This window comes from Phacochoerus africanus, chromosome 14, assembly GCF_016906955.1.
Source record: "Phacochoerus africanus isolate WHEZ1 chromosome 14, ROS_Pafr_v1, whole genome shotgun sequence".
Lineage (NCBI taxonomy): Eukaryota > Metazoa > Chordata > Mammalia > Artiodactyla > Suidae > Phacochoerus > Phacochoerus africanus.
This window is the reverse complement of record NC_062557.1, coordinates 6,501,149-6,518,618: the sequence shown is the minus strand read 5'-3', so window position 1 is coordinate 6,518,618 and position 17,470 is coordinate 6,501,149. Positions and strand designations below refer to the sequence as shown.

Here is a 17,470-nt window from a genome sequence, read left to right as displayed (position 1 = left end):
GAGAGATGAGCTGCGTGGTGTAGGGGGGATGCTGGGTCAGTGAGAATCAGGAACCGTGAGCTCCTGGGACCGCAGTGCCCTGAGAGCGCAGCTGGGTCGTGAAGCTCCAGAGTCCAGGAGCCGCATAAGATACGCACGGACCGCCGGCTAGACTGAAATCTTGCATCCCTCCCCGCGTCCTGGAGTCACGAGACAGGGGACTCAGAGAGGACCAGATCTCGGAACTCTGCTCCCGGGCGCGCAGGGACCGCATCACTGTTCCTGGTGCTGAAACGCCGCGGCCGCCTGCACGCCGGGTACCTCGCCGCAGCGGCTGCGGGAGCTGTCCAGTTCTGAACCGGATGCGGCCCGGCCCGCGGGACTTGGACCCGAGCCTGCCGCACCCCGCGGAGCCCGGACGGAGCTTCTAAGAGCGCTGACGCAGAACGCTGGGAGAGCAGGGAGCAGCAGGCTCCAAGCTGGGCATGGACCTGCAGAGACTCGACTCCTACCAGGGTGGAGCTGGCCCCGACTTCCAGGAGCACGTCCTGCATAAGGTAAGCATCTCTTCTAGTCTCCCGTCCCCATCTCAACCCTGGGAGAGGGCGCCGTTACCAGGAGTTCTCTCCGTTCCCTTCACTTGGCTTTAGCACTCAAAGAGAAACTAGCCCATACCTGTGAACTTGAGGAACCCTTCCTGCTGGATCCTGTTTGCTGCTCAAAACAGATGCGCGAATGTGGGGGAGGGGCGGCCGCCAGAGGTTCAGACTGTCCTGAGCTTCATCCATTCGTTTAAATCTCCTGCGTCCCTTTCTCGCTCACTCTCTCCTGCCTCTCAACCTTTTGAAACCCTGGGCACCTTTCCTCTCTGTAACCATCGTGGGATTTTTCCTCCCACCCTTGACTTGCAAGCTCCTGTCCCATTCAGTCTGGTAATTGCGCTCACATACTTGAATTCCTGGCCAGCTTGGCTGAAATTAAACGTGGAAATGACCTGCAGCAGAAATAAACTCTTGTTTTCAAACCAGAGTCCCCTGTGGCTCCAGAAAGCTGCCCTCCAGCCGTGAGGCGCTCAGAGCCTCCCGAAAGTATTTTCTTATTTCAAAGTTTTAACTCATCACTTGCTTCCCTCATTCATGTTTTTTATACAACAAAACTATCAGTAAGGTAACCAGATTATCAGTAACAGAAATGATCCACAATGTCCCCTTGAACTGATGGTGGGGAAAACGTATCAGCCTCTCTCTAGGCAACACTTTTTGATCTAAAACGCATCACTCGAAAGAATCAGAACCTTATATTTGCCATAAGAAGTCATTACTGCCCATCATCCCCTGTCTCTTCCCTCCTCATCCAGCTCTTATATTTCCTACTTTGCTAATACTGGTTTACCTATTAGTTCCCTGAAAGGCTGTACATGGTCCTATAGGTGGAGATTGTTTGAAATCAAAAGATCACTCAGAAAATTCCATGAGCGTACGTGCTGACATAATCTCAACCACCTGTTTGCCCCCTGTTATGCCATTTGTATCTGAAGAAACTCAAATCCAGAGAGGCAAAGTGACGTGTCTAAGAAAACAAAGTAGGAAATAGCAGCGTGCTAAAAGCCAGGAATTATGATTCTAACATTCTTTTCTCTCTGCAAGTGTGGTCCATAAACCAGCAGTGTTGGCCTCAGAGCTTGTTAGAAATATGAAATCCTAGCCTCTTCCTCAGCCCTGCTCAGTCTGTATCTGTATCTTAACATGATCCCTAGAAAACAAATAAGCACATTAAAGTTTCAGCCCTGTGCCATCCTGGCTATTTTTGACACAAATTGCAGAGAACCCACTATTAAGGGAAGTGGGTCTATAGAGTTGAAGAGTCCAGCAACTTCTCCTTCCAGGTTCCTGAACCCTCAGGGTAGAGAGAAGGAGAAAAATGTTTAAGTTCCCCAGTCAGGAAGTTTAAAAACCACTACTATTTGAGGGGAACTGGAATAAGATGGGTATTCTTTGAGGCTGTGACTCTAGCCTCAGTAGAGAGTGCACACAAGCAAAAGGGAACGTAATTACAAATCAATTACAAAAGCATCTCAGTGACAAGATAGATGGGTCTTCCCAAGTTTAAACCATCTTATAAAGGTATAAATATTTGTTTTAAAAGCTTTAAGATTTTGTGGTCAGGGTTTTTAAATTATTGAACAAGTGTGGTCTTTCCCTCTCAGTCACCCACACGTGAAGGGTAGGATGTAGCCATGATGAGAACTTTCACTTTCTTTGGGTTTATTGATTACCAAGTTGGGAGAGAGCCCAGTCCTGCAAGTTCCAACATATTTGCAGACAGGTGTCTACTTACCAATAGTAAATGCTCAAGAGCTTCAGCTTAATTGTGAGCATCTTTCTCGAGAGCAGAAGCTGGCCTTAAACCTCTGATGCCCAGTAGAGTAACATACATATGTAGCAGTTTTCCTCCTCTTATAATACTGATAACCTCCTCCTAATGTTATGTTCTTATTGTACCTGACTTTTTTTTTGGTCTTTTTAGGGCCACACCCACAACGTATGGAAGTTCCCAGGCTAGGGGTAAAATCAGGGCTCTAGCTGCCTACACCACAACCACAGTCACACAGGTTTCGAGCCCTATCTGTGACCTATACCACAGCTCATGGCTATGCTGGATCCTTAACCCACCAAGCAAGGCCAGGGATGGAACCCACATCCTCATGGATACTAGTCAGTTTCACTTCTGCTGAGCCTCGAAAGGAACTCCTGTACATGACTTTTTATTGTGACCCACTAAGAAAACTTTTTGTAAAGGGGCAAAGTATCAACATATTTGTATTATTTTTAAGTTTGCTATGTAATAGAGTCCAAAGAAGTCCTGTTATTAATTAGAATGTCTTGACCACAGAAGGCAGGGCTCTCCTCCAACATTTGTTGGTAGGAGGAAGGATTTTTTTTAAACGAACATTTTGTTGAAGTATAACAAACACAAGAAAAGCCCAGATCTTATGTGAACACCTTGATGGGCTATCACAAAGCGAGCACCTCAGTGCAGCATCTACCAAAATGAAGATAGAACTTACTGGAGTTCCCTGGTGGCTCAGCGGTCACCAACCAGACTAGTATCCATGAGGAGGCAGGTTCGATCCCTGGCCTCGCTCGGTGGATTAAGGATCCAACGTCACCGTGAGCTATGGTGCAGGTCGCAGACACAGCTCAGATCTCAAGTTGCTGTGGCTGTGGCGTAGGCTGGCAGGTGTAGCTCCGATTGGACCCCTAGCCAGGGAACTTCCATATGTCACAAGTGTGGCCCTAAAAAAAGCAAAAAAAACAAACAAAACAAAACAGAACCTATCAACTTCCCAGAAACCACCTTTCCACATACTGTTCCCCTTCTCCTCCTCAGAGGTCACCTTTACGGAGGGGGAAGTATTGCGTGATGTTTATACAGGGCTGCCAGCTATGACACAGGGTAGTCCTAGAAACTTGCCAGAGAGGAGACATCACTGTATGGGGGGGAAAGAAATCCCAGGCTTGGAATCAGATCAGACCTTGATGTGACTTTGAATGACATCTGTGAGCCTTACTTTTCTTATCTATCGAATAGGAATAATAATATCTGGCTTGTTGTTTTTTGAGTGAGGATGCTAGACGCTATTATTTATTTATTTCTCATCATATAGAAAGCGTTCAACAAATGGATGTTATTGGGACATACATCTTGGCCTCCTATCAGTGGGTATCAAATTGGGTCTCACCTAAAATGATGAAGCTTTGTGAGAAGAGAAACTGCTTCTCTCCCTCTCTCTCTCTCTCTCTCTCTCTCTCTCTCTCTCTCTCTCTCTCTCTCTCACACACACACACACACACACACACATATTTCACAGGCACAACTCCATGGGATTAAGCTCACACACCCACTTATATAAAAACTGTGACTTCTGTGGACATTACAGCCCTGACTTCCTAAGCGGAATATCTCTTTTTTTATGGAAAAGTGAGGAATGGGGTGTAACGAGACCTGTCACTAAAATTCACTTATCTAGAAAATATATGCCATATATCCTTAGCCTTGGATGGCACACACACTTTAGCTCATCCTGAGAGCTGGAGGCTGACCCAAAAGAGCCTGAGTGACTCTTAGAATATTCCTTGAGTGTGGGCTGGAAGCTGGGAACTTGAGCCTGGAGACGCTGAGTTCATCCATCACATGCTTGGAGTTTTTAAATAGAGTTGCTGTTGTTCTCACAAATCTGAATATTTGATGCAATTAAATAATTTAAAACATGTGAACAACCTTGCTGCTCTTTGCCTCAGAGAACTCCCCGCCCTCTCCTGCGATGAGAACTGTCTCATGAGCCATCAAAGGCAGTGATATGTATGAGTTAGGGGCTTGGAAACACTGCACGGCAGGTTCTTACTGTGCCAGAGTCTGACCGTGAAGCCTGGGAAAATGAAGCACAGAAGGCGGCAGGTTTTGCCCCAGATGCTAGTGAATCAGGACAAAGAGACTTCTGGTCAAAATCTTACTTTCTAACTGGACATCACCAGCGCTCTGATGAACAGCCACATGCGGAGAGGAGCAAATAATTACTAAGTTACAGTTAGGAGCAAATAATTGTTCCAAAAGGAGCAAATAATTACTAAGTTATAGTTAGTCTCCCCCATAGCATCTCAGAAAGACCAGTGACCAGGAGACATAAAGAAGTGGACTGTCCATCCTTTCATCCACTGGGGAAAATATGGAATTCTTACAGATAAGGTCCTCACTGGGGAAAATATGGAATTCTTACAGATAAGGTCCTCACTGGGGAAAATATGGAATTCTTACAGATAAGGACCAAAAGTTCTCTGTTCTACAAAGATTCCCATTTCCTCTAACTCTGCTCCGACACCTCTTCTAGGTGAGTGGGACAGCTAAGCAGGTCACCTCCACTCTTCTCCCATCTTTCCTGTGCTCGTCATTCTCATCCCTCTTCTCCTGCTCATCTTCTGTGTCTACACCCTTCACTAGTCCGTGTGGCACATCTAGTCATTCAGCAAACATGCACTCAGCACTTCCAAAGGGTAAGAAACTATGCTGAGCATTAGAGAGAACACACATGCACGGATCCCATCTTCAATAAGTTCAAGGCCTGTAAAACATACACACAGGAATTCCCGTGGTGGCTCAGCAGTAAGGAACCCAACTAGTACCCGTGAGGACGTGGATTTGATACCTGGCTTTGCTCAGTGGGTTAAGGATCTGGTGTTGCCTTGAACGATCTGTGGTATAGGTGGCAGATGGGGCTCGGATCCTGCGTTGCTAGGGCTGTGTCGTAGACTGGCAGCTGTAGCTCTGATTTGATCCCTAGCCTGTAGGGCTTTGATCCATATGCTGCAGGTGTGGCCCTAAAAAGAAAAAAATAAAGCACACAAACTGCTGTAATACTGTGTAGAGTCCCCTATGTGCCCTAAGAAAGGTACAGGAACATCCAGGGGGATAACTCAGAAAGAAATGGTCCCTTCTGACCTCAGTTTGGCCTCTGATGGAACGTTAATATCTAAGAAAGGCAGAGCTCCATCCATACACCAGCCAACCTGCCCGCAAGGCCAGACCCAGTGATCCTAGAAGAGGGTCTCGGTCCGGTGGCATTTTTCTTCCCTGCCAGAAAATTTTTCCAGGGAAAGACAAATCAACCAGCAAAAGGCCATACCAACTATGCTGTCTCCCTCTACCATTCTTTATCCCTCAGGGGAATTTTTTTCCATTAAACAGTGTCAGTGGAACACAAATTTGTGGTCAAAGAATCGGATTCCACAGAAAGCCCATGCCCTGTAGGTGAGGAAGTTTTGCTTTCAAAACGAGTGTGTCATACATGAATAAAGTGATTTTTAAAAAAGAAAGAGGAGTTCCCGTTGTGGTGGGTTCGATCCCTGGCCTCTCTCCGTGGGTCAGGGATCCGGCGTTGCCGTGAGCTGTGGAGTAGGTCGCACACATGGTTTAGATCCCTCATTGCACAGGCCGGCAGCTACTGCTGCGATTCAACCCCTAGCCTGGGAACTTCCATATGCTGCAGGCATAAAAAGTAAATAAACAAATAAATAACTAGAGAAAGAGGGGGGAGGGGGAGGGGAGAGGAGGGGAAGAAGGAAAAAGCAAAGGAAAAAATATATGTGTATGTATAAAATTAAAGTGTGAGTACCAGCTCCCGTTCTTGCCGGATTTCCATCCTCAGCTCAGGAACAAACAAGAAAGCTGAGAAAAGCAAGCTGTTCCACTCCCTGTAGAAGATTTCCATTTGCTTGTTTTCCTCTCTTGCTTGCTCTGGAGACTTTCGGATAAACAAATGATGTGTACGTTGCATCATTAACAATCTCTGACCGCCTGGGACTCCTCGGGCTAATGTGCCAGGTCCCACCCAGGTCCCAGCACAACCAGATGGCTTGGGGAGTACTGCTGGTGCGCCTGGCTAACCTTAGCCAGAAATGACCTTGACTCTCTTATCTCAGCATCACTTCCCAAACTCTCAGGCTTCCCTCTCCAAGCATCCTTCCCTCTAAGTTAGCCTTCCTGGGACTGTTGGTAAGAAAATATCTGAAACGCACTGGTGTTGCTATAGTGCTTCTTTTGTGAGCTGTTCTGGGAAAGGTCTACGCCTTCCTTCATCTTCAAGGCAGGAAATCCCAGCTTTGCTGGAAGGAAACAGCCAGAAGTGAGCCCCAGGCTAGGGAACGGTGGAACTGGACGTTTGAAGTGGCTCTGAGCTTATCCCAGTGTGCTCCTTGTTTCCAGTCCCTTCTCAGGCAAGAGAAATGGTCCCTAGAGGTTGCATGTGGGAATAAAGATCACAGCTCCTTTTCTGCCCAGCAGAGGGCTCAGGAAATGCCCTGGGCCCTCCTCCCATCCGCCAACCCGAGGAGGTTTTCTGGGGACAGACAAGAGAGCTTCAAGACAACAGCAAACAACAGATCTGGAAATCTTAACCCCTGGCCGCACCAATCAAAGCCTCCTAGACCTCACCCTGCTCCTGAAGGTAGCAAGGTCTAAAGTGGTGCAAGTGAAACGAATGTAGCTGTTGAAACAAGCAGAGCTCAAAATTCTGCTAGGGAATAACTCCTGTTTCCCTGACCTTGGTGCCAAAACCTGCTCCCTCCGTACTTCTTTGCATTTCTGCTTATTAGCAGGCAGTTTTTACCCATCAACATAAGGGTGTCTTTGAATAATTTGTGCTTATGTAAACGCCATAGGTATGCTTGTGGGGGCCATGAAATAAGTTGTGTTTAAGCTCCTATTTCCTCTTGCTTTCTAGCTCTCTGCCCCAGCTGCCAGCACACACACACACAGGCACACACACGCACACGGACGCACACATGCACACTCACACACCCCTCCTGTCACAAGGTATAGGCAGGGCCAGGGATGAGGCATTCTTGTTCTTTGTCTCTTCTTATCTTTTGTTGTTAGAAGCCCTTTAGAGGCGAAGCAAACCTTCCCCCCCTCCCCCAACCCCATTAGAATGTTGCATCCACATCCCTGCTTTTTAAAAAACAGATCTGCCCTGTCTCACAGCCATAGCCCCAGGGGACAGACAGGAACTGGCAACTGCTTCTTCTAGCCCCTCCCAAGGTCACACGGAGAAGCCACTTAACCTCAGGAAGGACAAGAAGATGCAGGTACAGATTCAATGCAGGTTGGTGGGTGCACCTGGGGACTCCAACCCCTCAGGAACCTTCTCCCTCTGCAGGGAGCAGCCCGCAACCTTCTTTTTAGCCCGTTTCCTCCTCCTGCTCAGGTTTCATGAGGCTGTGAACTAAGTGTTAAAACCATCTGCCCTACAGTCCAGAGGGACATCATGAGCCTGTTAACTGCTAATGATAAACGGTAAAAAATAAGCACATAATTCATTTGTGGAGTTTACAAAAAAAAAAAACTGTAGCATATGCTATGACACTTTACTCTTACCCCCTGCTTTTTCCAGTAGATGCTATTATTAATTCCATAGCATAAATAGAGATTCGGAAGCCAGATGGAAAAAAATAAATTTCCTTGTTCAAGGTCACAGCACGTAGGTATTATGGGAGTTCAAACAATAACAACAGCCCTTACCGCATGTGCCAGGCACTGTGCTAGGCGCGGTCTGTCCTTGCACCCTACAAGTCCTCTCTTTTAATTGCATTTTACAGATGAGTAAACTGAGGCACAGAGATGTGAAGGAACTTGCCTAAGGTCACCCAGCTAACAAAGGGCAATCCCAGATCCAAACCCTAGCAAGCTGGAAATGCAGAGACAGAGTCAGGGAAGGGTGGCAAGGGCTTCACCGGGGGGACCACAGATTGTCATCGCTTTAGGCAGTTGGCAGAGCCCAATGCGAAGCCTCAGCTCCACAGGATCAGAGACTTAAGTTTCGCTCAGTCAAGAGAGGATCCATCCCTCCAGCCAGGCTCGTGTTCAGCAAATTCACCTAACTGATGTATTGTCCTGGATGCCAAGCCACATTATAATCAGGGAATGGTTTGCTAAGCATGAAATTAAAAAAAAAGAGAGAGAGAGAGAGATTGGAGAACTCCGCTGTTGAACGATGTCAGGCTGATGTGGTTTGAAGGCTGGCTAGACTGCAAGGACAGCCTCCATGTACACAGCTCCTTTCTAGCCTCAGATTCTCTCCATCCTGGCCTCTGCCTCCCTGGTCTATATTTAATGGTGACCTAGATCAGGTAAGCCTGCTCTTCTGCCCAGAGACCCAGCTTCCTGGCCTCCTTTAGGGACCACTTGCCTTTGAACTTGAGGATGCCCTGGACTTGACTGGTTGTGGGGGGAGGACGGCGGAGGAGGGATGCTTCCTCTGCAGGAGCATCCACCATCCAGATGCTCCCAAACTTGTCATCCCACATCTCTGCCTCCATCTCACTCAGGGCCCATGTCAGGGCCTCAGGGATTAGGGTTTCCGGAGAGAGACCATGAAAGAGGAAAAAGGCGAGGAGGGCCATTCCTTCATATCCCACCCCCTCCCCATCCCACGTGTGCCCCTTGAACCTGGACATTCCTGGTGGAGAATCTTGAGAATTGATTCAGCAAACTTCTGCTGGGTACCAGGTGTTCCTGAGATCCCAGCAACAAGGCCCATTCCCCACCCCAAGGGGCAGTGTCTGGCAGGATGGCTGGGTCAGCCAGCAGGCACCGGGGACTCAGGCCACATCTAACTTCCCCCCAACGCGATGCATGGACATCGGTGCCCAGGAAGCCTTCTTTTTCCTTTTTAATTTTTAAAAATTATTCTTGATTTACAGTGTTCTGTCCATTTCTGCTGTACAGCAAAGTGACCTGGTTATACCTATATATACATTCTTTTTTCACATGATCCTCCATCACGTTCCATCACAAGTGATCAGATATAGTTCCCTGGGCTATACGGCAGAATCTCACTGCTAATCCCAGGAAGACTTCTTAAAAGTCAGGGGCCTTGAGTCTCACATGGTGGGAAGCAGGCCTGGGGACCAGGTCAAATGCTTGCAGTTTTCTGAGGCTGCCACGTTTCTGGGTCCTTTCTGTAACTGATCAGAAAGGCTGTAAAACCCACAGCTCCAAGACAGGGCCCCACCTCTGAAGGTCAGAATGGCTCTGGGTGCCTGAGATGGGGATCCCTCCAAGTCCATGTCCAAGAAAGGAAGGGGTTCCCCAGTGCACTTCCAACAAGTGCCTGGAGCAAAGATCCAGGGCCCATGCTTGGCAGAGTCAGATTTGGAGAAGCGAAGCTGACACCCCTCCCTCAGCATCTCTGAAAATCTGAGCCAAAAAAAAATCCCGAGTCAAAAACACCAGGGCCCTGACCCCTGGGGATGACAAGGTGACGTGTAAAGAGAGGCATAGAGAAGGTAGAGGGGAGGGGCTGGGTGAGCTCCAGAGTCTTGCCCTCCAAGACCCTTGCTCCCCACAGGCCTGAAAAGCCAGGCGTCCTCCAGGCATCACGGACACAGCAGGTGCACGAGAAGACCCTGCAGAGCAGCCCCTACTGCCACTTGTCCCGTCCTCTCCCTTCTTGTCCACACTCTGCTCTGTCCACCCCCTCCTGTCCACCAGCTTTCCTATCCACTCCCTGCCCCTCCTGCCACCTGCTCTGTCCCCCCTTTTCACTGATTTTCTTAGAGCAGAAGGCAACTCATTGGCAACAAAAGGGAACTGGGCTTGGGGTGTCAAAAACCTGGGCTTTTGGAGTTCCCATTGTGACTCAGAGGGTTAAGAACCTGACTAGTATCCAGGAGGTTGCAGGTTCAATCCCTGGCCTCACTCAGTGGGTTAAGGATCTAGCATTGCTGTGAGCTGTGGTCTAGGTTGCAGATGCCGCTCGGATCTGGTGTGGCTGTGGCTGTGGCGGAGACCAGCAGCTGCAGCTCCGATTTGACCCCTAGCCTGGGAACCTCCACATGCCACAGGTGCAGCTGTAAAACAAACAAAAAACACCTGGGCTTTTGTCCTGGTTCTGCGTTAGGTGACCGTCCTTCCTCATTCATTCCATCAGAGCCCTTTACTGTCTACGAAGCAGTTGTAAGTTTTAAGTGACCTCACCTGATTTCCACAGCACTGAGCAGAAGCAGCCGAGGCATTGGGACTGCCTGTAAAAGGGGAGCTCTGTAGTCAGGACTCTTTTGGTTGCCAGTGACAAAACCAACTCAAAACATCATAAGTAAAAAAGAGAATTTGGGAGTTCCCTTGTGGTACAGTGGCATTGTCACTGCAGCAGCTGTGGTTTGGGTTCAGTCTCTGGCCTGGGAACTTCTGCATGCCATGGGTGTGGCCAGAAAAAAAGAAAGAGAGAAGGAGTTCCCGTCGTGGCGCAGTGGTTAATGAATCCGACTAGGAACCATGAGGTTGCGGGTTCGATCCCTGCCCTTGCTCAGTGGGTTAACGATCCGGCGTTGCCGTGAGCTGTGGTGTAGGTTGCAGTCGCGTCTCAGATCCCGCGTTGCTCTGGCTCTGGCTCTGGCTCTGGTGTAGGCTGGCAGCTACAGCTCCGATTCGACCCCTAGCCTGGGAACCTCCATATGCTGCGGGAGCGGCCCAAGAAATGGCAAAAAAGACCAAAAAAAAAAAAAAAAGAAAGAGAGAATTCATTGGTTGATGTGATGGAGAAGCCCAGGGATGCTGCTGACACAGAGCTCAGGTGGATGTGGACATTCAAACAATGGCACCTGCCTTGCTCTCTCTGCCCATCAGTATTCTTCCCACTGACTGCTTTGATCACAGGTGGGCTTCTCCTCGTGGGGTCATGTGGTGGCCGGCAGCTCCAGGTCACCTCCTCACAGCTCCTCAGTTCAACCAAAGCCCTGTGTCTAGTGCTCATTGGACTGAAATGGGTCACGTGTCCACCCGTGATGGTGGGGTCTGTCCCACCCGTGCCCCATCCATGGAGAGTGGGAGCGAGCAGTTGCCAAGGAAAATGACGTTTTAGATGCAGCGACAGATGCCCCTATGGTAATCCCAGAGGAGGCTGGGTCACAGTATTCCTTAAACATTTAGTAAGAAGTGACTGAAAAAGAACAGAACTGAACCTGTCACTCTCCCGCCTAAATAGGACTGGTTGTGTCCCACTCATGGTGCCACTTAAGACTGAATAATCCAACTTAGTTCATTAATCACCAGACGGAGGAAATGAACAGATGCCATCCTATATACGACTGGTTTCTTGGGGCTGAGGAGCGAGACCTTACCCTGAAGGTGGCGGGGAGATGGAGGAAGATGACCCAACTTTCAGTCACCCAGAGAGGATGCAGGAGGTGAGGCTCAGGCTGGAAGAGAGGGAAGCTCTTCCTCCCCATTGGGGGATCAGAGTCAGGTGGTGTGAAGATGCCTGAATTTTTCCACTGGGGGGTTAGGCATGAGCAGCCCCCAGACTCATGAAGGCAGATGAGAGGGAAGCAGAAGCCCGCCAAACAAGGCCAGCTTAGCGGGCCCCCCATGAGGAAGGGCCTCTGATTGGTTTGATACTCGGCAGTCGTCATCTTGAGTCCTAATTTTTGTACAAAGAGCCCCAGATGTTTATTTTGGTCTGAGGCCCAGAAATTATGTAACACTCCTGCTATCAAATAAGAATCCCTGGAGGGTCTGCAGTCCCTGGTGGCAGAGCAGGTTAAGGATCCGGCATTGTCACCTCAGTGGCTCGGGTCACTGCTGCAGTGTGGGTTCCATCGCTGGCCTGGGAACTTCTACATGCCGCAGGAGTGGCCCCCCCCCAAAAAAAAGAATCCCAGGAGGATCTGAGCCTAGGTCTCTGCAGTCGTTTTGACCTGTTCTCTGGGGCGTACCTCCCTTCTTTTGGCCTCGCCCCACACCTGGTCTCAGGTGAGCTGTGAAGAGCCGGCGAAGGTCCGTCTTATTCTCTGGGCCAGATGAATGGCTGAGGAGTGAAGGGGCCATCACTGTGTCAGCAGTGCGGGGGGTCATTGGCCAGGAATGACTTTGCCTCGTGGCAGAGGGTCCTGGGCAGCGGGAAGCATGGTGCGGAAGGCAGCTCAGAGCACCGAGGTAGACAGGTGAGGCCCCAGCCTCTGGCAGGTCCCCAGGGGCAGCGAGTGGCTGCCACATAGGCTGGGGAGCAGTAAATGAGAAGCGTGTTTGTGCTTTGATCACTGGGCTGGATGAATAGTAAGCTTTTACTGGTGGCTATTAGTTAACCATGGGAGCCATTATTAGTAATACATATTTATCGACATATCTGAGAAATGCAAAGCAAAGCAAAAAGGTATCTGTGATGCCATCACTTCAAAACACACCTTCAAATAAAAATGGAATTGTACTCTATGTATATCTATGTGTGTGTGTGCGTGGTATATGTAACATATTGTTCTATACATAACATATTGGTTTTATGTATATATATGCATAACACATATATTCTTTTTCAGATCCCTTCCCATTATAGGTTATTATACGATATTGAATACAGTTCCCTTGTTTATCTTTCTCAGTTGGGCTTTTTATCTTATTTTATTCTATTTTATTGGAGTATAGCTAGTTGATTTACAATGTTGTATTAGTTTCAGGGGTACAGCGAAGTGAATCAGTCATTCATATAAACACATCCATTCTTTTTTCCCATATAGGTTATTACAAACTATTGAGTAGATTTCCCCGTGCCCTACAGTAGGTTTTTGTTTTTGTTTTTGTTTTTGTTTTGGGGGGGGTTGTCTTTTTAGGGCCACACCCACAGCATATGGAGGTTCCTAGGCTACAGGTGGAATAGGAACTATGGCTGCCAGTCTACACCACGACCACAGCAATGCAGGATCCGAGCCATGTCTGTGACCTATACGCCGCAGCTCATGGCAGCACTGGATCCTTAACCCACTGAATGAGGCCAGGGTTTGAACCCGCATCCTCATGGATACTAGTAGCATTCTTAAACTGCTGAGCCACAACAGGAAATCCCCACTGCTGTCTTTCCAACAGGTCCCAGCTTTTTCTGAGGGGTCCCAGATGTTTTTAGATAAAATATTTCACCTCTCCACTAGTTCTGCTCTTACTTTCCATCCGACAGACATCAGGGTGTTTCAGGGGAAGGACACTGGGTCTCTGGGATTTAGTCCTTCTGCTTTTGTGGCTTATTAGTAAGGCTGTGTGGACTTTTGAAATGAGTGCCATGTCTGTACTTTGCAACTCCTTCCAGTGACTACAGGGCTGGCATTGGGCAGCGTGGCTGAGACCAGGGGTTGTGACCTGTGGCTTCCTCATTGCAGAAGCCCTCGTCATCCCTGATAGAAGGCAGCCTTCCATGTGGGGATGCCCGAAGGCGACTCCTTGCGGCGGCTCTCCCAGTGACAAACCCATCAAGCAGGCATTGGCTTGTTGTTTTACTGGGGGAGAAAAATAGCATTAATACAAGAAGCGCTGCACAGATCTGTTAATTCAGTGCAGAATGCAGAGCAGCTCGTCTGATGGCTTCGCCAGTTGACATGAAGGCAAGGCCAGTTAACCTGGGCCAAGGGTTCTGATGGACCCTTAGAGTCGCTTCAGGCAAGCATATTCCTCCTCGAAAGGAACAAAAAAGGGCTATAAGCTAGATGGTTTCAGGGGGCTTGGTAACTTTCCATTTCTTCACTAGGGTGGTGAGTATGTGGGCATTTGCTTCCTTATCCCCATCACACATGTACACCTTATATAGACATACAGTGTGAGCTAAATATTTTATAACTTAAAATGAAGCAATGATGGGATGGGGGATAGCTGGGTTTGTGGCGCTGAAAATAGAAAGGGTGATGAGAGAGGGTGTGGGAGGCTTCAGAACCTCCCCAGGCTGGAATTTTTATTCTGGAAGCTGCAGGCTTCAGAACCTCCCCAGGCTGGAATTTTTATTCTGGAAGACCAGAGAAGACATCCCATCCTTTCTGCTGAGCATAGATTTTCTACCACACAAGACTTCAGAATGTCCCAACTCTTATTTCTGACCCTTTAGGAACAGAGTCTTACTCCTTCTTTAACTCTGACCCCATCCTTAAAGTTGCTGCAGCCAACCAGTGAGTCAGTGACCCTTCCTAGATGCTGGAATCACTCACCCTCGTGACAGGCCCATGTGAGTTTGCAATCACAGTGGCCTACTTTGGGGAAGGGCTTATGCTGGGTGGGGAATCTGAGTGACTGGAGGAGCCCTTTTCCCAGCTGATGAAGGGCTGCAGGGCCCTCATGACAGACAACCTTAGCGTTCTGACAAAAATTGCTAGAGAGCTTTAGGGGGCACTAGAATACACCAGCTGGGACCTAGTGCAGAGAACCCATGTCTAGAGAACAGTCTGGGTAAGATCTATGGCTGCCAGGAGTTCCTGTTGTGGCTCAGCAGGTTAAGAACCCAACTAGTATCTATGAGGATGTGGGTTGGATCCCCAGCCTCGCTCACTTTGGGTTAAGGATCCGGTGTTACCGTGAGCTGTGGTGTAGATGTGGCTTGGATCCTGCATTGCTGTGGCTGTGGCATAGGCTGGCAGCTGTAGCTCTGATTAGACCCCTAGACTGGGAATCTCCATATGCCTCAGGTTAGGCTCTAAAAGGCAAAACATTTTTTTAAAAATGTTAAAAAGATCAATGGCTGCCAATCTTAGTCCATATGTAAACACCAGCCCTTAACAAAATACCAGTCAACTTGTAAGATCACACACACACACACACACCATGAATCTATGTTGGCGGAAACTTACCAACTGCCCCTCTTGAGAAATACCGCCAACTCTTCTGACTTGGGGTGCTCAGAGGTCCCCTCTGTAATGAAACTATGGTCATAACTGGTGGTTTAGTAGAAACTTTCTTAACCAATCCCTTTCTTAACCAACTTATTAGATCAACCAATGCGCTTATCAGATTATTAGACTGAGCCAACGGTTAACAAGAGTCAACTGTATTCAGGCCAGTCATACAGGTTAAGTATAATTACGTAATTAAATGAATTCGTCTTTTAACTAATCAATTAAGAATGTAAACAGAAAGGAGCTTGACCAAAGACATAGGGTGTCAACAAAAAGAGAACTGTTATTTCTAAAAAAATCTAAATTTAATGTTTTAGAAAGGCGCCATTAAAGTGTGCCATTTTTAAAATTTGTTTATAATGATTTTTATTTTTTCCATTATAGCTGGTAGCATGCCATTATTTTAAAATGTCATATTAGGAATGAGTAAGAAGACTATAAAATATTCAGAGTGAAAACATAAAAATGAAAAAGTGTTTCACAATCAGATTGCTTCATAAATCTCTAGAGGGCCTTGCTCCGTATTAGGGAACCTGCCCCTGGAAACTCCAGCACCAGACAGTCTATGGGATTTGTACAGAAAAGACACCAAGCCCCTTCTTCCAGCAGACTCATAAGCAAAGAAATGGCTTAGATCAACATCCTAATAGTGGCAAATGATGACACTTTTAGATATTTTGAGCTAAAATAAAGCCATTAGTGAAAGAATATATCTTTTTTATTTTTGTCTTTTCAGGGCTGTACCCATAGCATATGGAAGTTCCCAAGCTAGGGGTTGAATCAGAATTGCAGCTGCCAGCCTACACCACAGCCACAGCAATGCAGGATCCTTAACCCACTGAGCAAGGCCAGGGATCAAACCTGAGTCCTCATGGATACTCGGGCTCATTACTACAGAGGCGTAATGGGAACTCAAAAATAAATAAAATAAAATAAAATAATAAATACATTGTATTTATTCCTTCCTGATTCCTTAATTTAACCAACTTTTCCAATGAACTGACTATTAACAATTCCAGTTACATTGGGTAGGAAGGCACCTACTTGGTAAAATAAAAGGCTGACCTCCGTATCAGTCCTGCCTGATCGAAAAAGCTGTTGATGCAGAAAGCAGCTGATTTTAGCTGATGGCCCTTCCGAGGCCAAAAGACTGTGGACTCCATATTCAAGGTGTCAAGAGAGAGTAGCCTTAGGCCACACTTCAAAGTTTATCTTCATCATGTCTTTTGAAAGTGGCCAACCCAGTCTGTTTTTCTCCTTCAGCTGACTCTCAAAGAGGCTCTGTCTTTTTTCTTTTCTTTTCTTTTTTTTTCTTTTTTTTTTGTCTTTTTGTCTTTTTAGGGCTGTACCTGCAGCCTATGGAGGTTCCCAGGCTAGGCGTCGAATCAGAGCTACAGCTGCCAGCCTACACCACAGCTCACAGCAACGTGGGATCCTTAACCCACTGAGCGAGGCCAGGGATCGAACCCACGTCCTTGTGGATGCTAGTCATGTTCACTAACCACTGAGACACAACGGGAACTCCGAGGCTCTGCCTTCTGAAAACCGGAAAGACACACACAGTTTTCAAAAGGAGACTAACCAAACCCTCCAATTTTTATAGAGTGAAATCTTTAAATATTAATCATTCCAAAACCCAAAGAGGAAAACCCCAGAAACGTTAGTCAGGCTAAAAATAAGTGGGCACTTCCCCAGAGCTGAGTGGTCAGATGTCTTGGCATTTGCCTTAACAGCATGTACGTTCCTGGAAAATAGGAAATGCCACCCTCACTCAGAACAGAGGAACCACATCTGAACCTCCTCTCTTTTGCCATAAAGGTGCCAGTCTAGGCCCTGAAACTGGCCTAAGCAAAGTCTTTAGGGAGCAGCCTGATACGGTTGAGACGAGAGCAAGGTACCAATCTATAAACAGTACGAAACAGTTTCCTTTCACATGCCTTGCGCAGGTCTGCCTCCCTTCCCCCACCCCGACCACCTCCCCTGCACGCTCAGGCTTGAACAAACGGGACTAGACTCGACCCCAAACCTAAAGACCCTAAATGCTTCCCATGAGGACCACCAGTCAGGAATCTGCTCTGTCCAGCTGTAGAACAGACTGGACAAATTCCACCAGTACCACGGGCTAGTCATCTCCATCTCTAAGGACATAAAAAGGTCCCTTTTCAGGGGAGTTCCTGTCGAGGCGCAGCAGAAATGAATCCAACTAGGAACCATGAGGTTGCGAGTTCGATCCCTGGCCTCACTCAGTGGGTTAAGGATCCGGCGTTGCCGTGAGCTGCGGCTAGGTTGTAGACAGA

The 17,470-nt window shown here is 47.8% G+C and overlaps 1 protein-coding gene across 1 annotated transcript in view; it reads left to right on the top strand.

Moving 5' to 3' along the window:
- The first annotated feature begins 449 nt into the window (after positions 1-449).
- Positions 450-17,470, top strand: part of RAB37 (RAB37, member RAS oncogene family) — a 50,075-nt gene continuing 33,054 nt past the window's right edge. Inside the window, exon 1 of the mRNA XM_047758625.1 lies at positions 450-536. Coding sequence (XP_047614581.1) covers positions 465-536 — 72 coding nt within the window. The 5' untranslated portion in view covers positions 450-464. The remainder of the gene's footprint in view (positions 537-17,470) is intronic.